Consider the following 4620-nt stretch of genomic DNA (forward strand, 5'->3'; position numbering starts at 1 on the left):
TGGGCCAGAACACTGTGACCTCTGGAGGGGAGGTGGGAAGAGGCCCCTCTCTACCCAACTTACGCGCTCAGGTAGACAGAGAAGAGGTCCTCAGAAACCAGGCCCTGGTTCCAGATGTTGTCAAAGACGGGTGTGGCCCCGGACGAGGAAATGCTGGGGTAGGCCAGCCCCAGGATGCCGTCGAAGGGAGCATAATACAGGAAGGAGCCGGGTTCGGTCTCGCTCAAGCCGAAGATCTGATTGGTGTCCGAGATGCCTCCAACCTGGGTGGGGGAACCGAGATGATGTTCACCATCTGGTCATGTTCACTGAGCTCTGGGTGCCAGCCTCAGGCCTACAGCTGCCCTGGTTCATCCCATGCAGGACTTGGCTTCCAGGGCATCAGCCCGGAAGGAGGGGAGAGGGACCGTCTCCTGGAATGCTCGTTCCTCTGTTGGAGGTAACCATGGCAGCTGATCTGCTGATGGCCACGGTCTATGACTCAGTGTGAGATTTTGCTGAAGAACAGATTCACTGTGTGTTTGTGTTACTGATGAACAAATGCAAAGCAGACCCGGGCGATTCAGGGCCCTTGACCCCTGCCATGCCCCAAAAGTAGCAGAGCGGGCTTGTGGAGATTTCCTGATGTGGGGGGCTGCAGGTCGGGAGAAGGAGGAAGAAGAGGAGGTGCCAGTAGAGAACTGAGCCTTTACTGACTCTCCCCACCCTCCATAACACTCTGCTTGGGTGGAGCTGAGGCTGGCTTATGGCTCCTGGCAGCCCACCCTTTTACTCACTGCCACCCGAGCTAGCAATGTCTGTGACATCTCTGCTGCTTCTCCCCGACCTGCAGCCCCAATCAGGTGACTTTTGTGATCACCGAGACTCATCTTGCTGGAATAAGCTCATTGTGGGGGTGCCTGGTGGCGGGGTGCAGCGGCAGCCTGCAGGCGCCCACCTTGACAGTGTCGTATCCGAGGATGCCTGTCATGCTGCCGGTGCCGTAGGTGATGGAGAGGGTCCCGCTGGTGGACTCGTATGTGGAGGAGTCCTCAGGGTTGAAGCGCTTGTGGTTGGCTGCAAGGGCAAGCGGTGATTGTCAGTCTCTGAGAGCTGGGTGAAGGTCACGGGCTGGGATGTCTTCCTGGGATGGGGTGCCCTGGCCCCAGGGAGGGCTCTGGAGGTGAGCAGTGACCTTTCCCCCTTGACCCTTGGACCCCAAGAGACCCGAGGTTCTGTCCTGTCTCATTGAACTCCTGGGACCATTCACTGATGGCAGGTCCCCTGCCAACCCCAAGGGCCTCTCGGGGACTCTCCAGGCCAACATTGAGCTGAGCAGGCTGGTGGCTGCCCTTTGAGGAGCGCTTTCACCCCCCACAAGCGCTTTCACCCCCATCCCCTGGCAGGTGCTCCCATTATGATGTGGAAGAAGCTGGAGGCACCACATCTTAATTAAAACTCAGGTGAAAACACTAGAAGAGGAAGGACCCTGCAACACACATTGTTCATGACTTCCAAAGACAAACTGTCTTTCATTAGCAAACCAATCATTTTTTTCTAATTTGTATTAAAAAAAAAAAGAAAAAGGAGCTCAGCACTCATCTCTTGTGTGTCCTAACCAGGCTTTGGAGCCATTTCCTCACACTGGACTCTTTCCTGGTGGGCTATTCTACAGCCCTTTGGCCCTGTCTTGCTTTGGGCCCCTACACTTCCTCTCCCAGGCTGTGGTTATTTTGGAGAGCTTCTCTCTGCCCTCAGACTGGGAAGTCTTTGACCGCAGGAATCTTATCACTCATCCCTTTACCCCATGGAGCACCTGCGCCCAGTGCTTGGCACGTAGTAGGTGCTCAGTAAATGCCTGTTGAGTGGCTCCAGCAGGCTTGAGGTGGGAGCTGTCTGAAGCCCACGGGTGTCCAGGGTTCCCCAGGGTCAGCTGGTGCTGGCGAGCGAGGGGGGGGTGGGGGGGGCGGGGAACTTACTGCAGGCGAGACTGGAGCAGTAGACTGACGGCACCCACAGGTTGGAGGATCCGGTGTCAAAGATCACGGTGAAATCCTGGGCAGGGGTTCCGATGCCGATAGTGCCGAAGTACTCCGTCTGCCGAGGCCGGGACAGGGCAGTTCATAGACCGGGGTCTCTCTGTCGGGGCCTCCCTAAGGGCTCTCTCTGGGTCATCTCCTCGGTCTGCCTCCCTACCTTTTCCTTCCCTCCTCACAGTCTTGTCTTTCTCTTCCCAGCCACTGCCTTCATCCTTCAAAGCCCAGCCCTGGTGTCCCTTCCTCCTTGAAGTCTTCCTTGATTGCTCCCCCAATGTACCCTCTGCTGTCTCCTAAGCACCACAAGCACCTAACAGTCTGCTGCTCCCTCTTCAGCCCTTGTCTTGTCTGTCACAGTCTTCCCATCCTTACAGCACATGTTCTCAGAGGATGGGGGTAGAATCTTCTAGCACCAGGCAAGTGACAGCTTAAGTGCTTATGCCTTAAATTGTTTATCAGAAGCGAAGCAAGCTACCTAAAGATGGCAGCCTGGCGGGTTTTCTTATTTCTACATCTAGATGTGTACAGTAGTTTGCAAGAAAGGGCATTGCCGGTATTTTTCTTCTTCTTCTTCTTTTTTTTTTTTTGAGGCAAGTCTCGCTCGGTTGTCCAGGCTGGAGTGCAGTGGCGTGATCTCAGCTCACTGCAGCCTCCACCTCCTGGGTTCCAGTGATTCTTCTGTCTCAGCCTCCCAAGTAGCTGGGATACAGGTGTGTGCCATCACGCCCGGCTAATTTTAGTATTTGTAGTAGTGACGGCAGTTCACCATGTTTCCAGCCTGGTCTCGAACTCCTGACCTCAAGTGATCCACCCATCTCAGCCAACAAACCAGTATTTTTCTTCTGAGTGGGAGTGGCAGCATATTCCCCCCTTGCCGGCTCTGTTCCCGCCACAGTGGTCTGCTTGCTGTTCTTTGGTGATGAGCAGTCCCTCCTGCCCCAGGGCCTTTGCACTGGCTATTCCTTGTGCTAGGAAACTGTTTATTCTAGATCTTTCTTTGGCTGATCTTTTTTTCAAAAATCAATCATTCAGGTCTCTAGTCAAATGTCCCCTCTGCCAACAGTCCTTCCGTGACCACTGTATCTAAATTTGCTCCCTCTCTATCTTCTTTTTCCTCATACTCCAATTAATTAATTTGTCATGGCCCTCATCATTACCTGAAATTATCTTACACGCTTGTTTATCTGTCATCCTGTTTAGAATATAAGCTCCAGGAACTTTGCTTATTCACCATCGTTTTGGCAACTTGCATAGCCTCTGGCACATAGAGAGGTGCCAATATTTGCTAACTATTTGTTAATTAATAAATGCGCTAACTAAGCCTCTTACCAAGGGCCTGCCAGACCCCATGCTAAGCACTCCAGAAAACATGATTGCGTTAATTCCTGGCAACAACCTCTGTTGGTAGATATTAGTGGTTCTGTTTTCCAGACCGAGAAACAGGCTCAGAGGATTTAAATGTCTTGGCCAAGGTCCTGTGGCTTAGAGGCGCTAGAACCCACATTTGCACCAGGTCTGCTGGATGGCAGAGGCCAATCTCTGAACCACAGGCATGACTGCTCTGTGCCCTCTGCCCTGTGCCAGGCACAGAGGGGACATACGATATCTGCGGGAAGGCAGGGTGTTTGCTATGGGGTGTCAAATAATAAAGTCCGAGTGATCTTCCTGAAACTCGGATCTGATATTGTCACCCCGTTTGAGATAAATGAGTGGCAGTTAGGATGGAGCCTCTCTCCGTCCAGCCCTCGGCTCCTGGGGCCGCAGTCTGCAGCACCTTCTTCCCTCCCTCTCCGGCCTCCTTCAGATACCCTGTGCTCCCGCCTGCACAGGGTTCGGCACAAGTGATCAGGCTGTGCGGAGTTCTGTCTTCTTCTCTTGGAAGTTCCCGCTCTTCCTGCATGGCTCCAGGGAGGCTCCCTGCCCAAGTGGCAGACTGTCGCAGTGTGACACCTTCACTCTGTAGTCCTCCTGCGGCCTGTTCTTTTCATTGGTTTGCAGGACTCCTTGATTACTGTCTTTCTCTCCTGGGCTATGACTTTGCTCACCGCTGCTTCCCCCTGAGCCCAGCACAGGCCCTGACATGTAACGAGGCACTCAGAAGAAATAAACATTGCATGAACGAGTGAAGGAATGAATGAATGAACAAGAAGCAACAGCTCTGAGTGTGAGCTTTCCTGCCTGCCCGGGGAAGGAACTGACATCTAGGGGTAGACCCTGGGTCACTGCCTGGAGCCTCAGAGCCCCGGCCCGTCCTCCAACACCCCAGGGAAACTCTTTCCTGCCGGCCAAGTCCTCAGAGCCGGCCCCGCCACCTGCCCACACACTCACATCCAGGTAGTTCTCCAGGGGCTGTTCGTGTAGCAGGGTGGGCGTCTCCCGCTGGGGGAAGTACTTCCTGGCTGGGTTGAAGTTGTGCTTCTTCAGGAAGTCCTTCAGCAGGCCATGCTCGGACAGGTTGCGCCTCAAGGACTTCTTTCTGACGAGGGGGACCCTGTGGTTTGGAGGAGGAAGAGGAATTAGGCGAGGATTCTGCTCACCGGGTGCTGCGGCAGCCCCAGAGGGAAGAGAAGCTGGTCTAAGAGAGGAAGAAGGAAGGAAGGGAGAC

At 54.2% G+C, this 4620-nt stretch overlaps 1 protein-coding gene across 1 annotated transcript; it reads right to left on the reverse strand.

Moving 5' to 3' along the window:
* Positions 1 to 46: 46 nt before the first annotated feature.
* LOC113224476 (pepsin A-2/A-3-like) lies at positions 47 to 4616 on the reverse strand (the record flags this gene model as incomplete). Its single annotated transcript, XM_026453638.1, has 4 exons — positions 47 to 263; positions 938 to 1056; positions 1959 to 2076; positions 4344 to 4616. Coding segments are annotated over 4 exons (714 nt in total), but the record flags the coding sequence as incomplete, so codon positions are not given.
* Between the last annotated feature and the right edge of the window lie 4 nt (positions 4617 to 4620).

Source organism: Piliocolobus tephrosceles, unplaced genomic scaffold (assembly GCF_002776525.5).
Source record: "Piliocolobus tephrosceles isolate RC106 unplaced genomic scaffold, ASM277652v3 unscaffolded_44894, whole genome shotgun sequence".
Lineage (NCBI taxonomy): Eukaryota > Metazoa > Chordata > Mammalia > Primates > Cercopithecidae > Piliocolobus > Piliocolobus tephrosceles.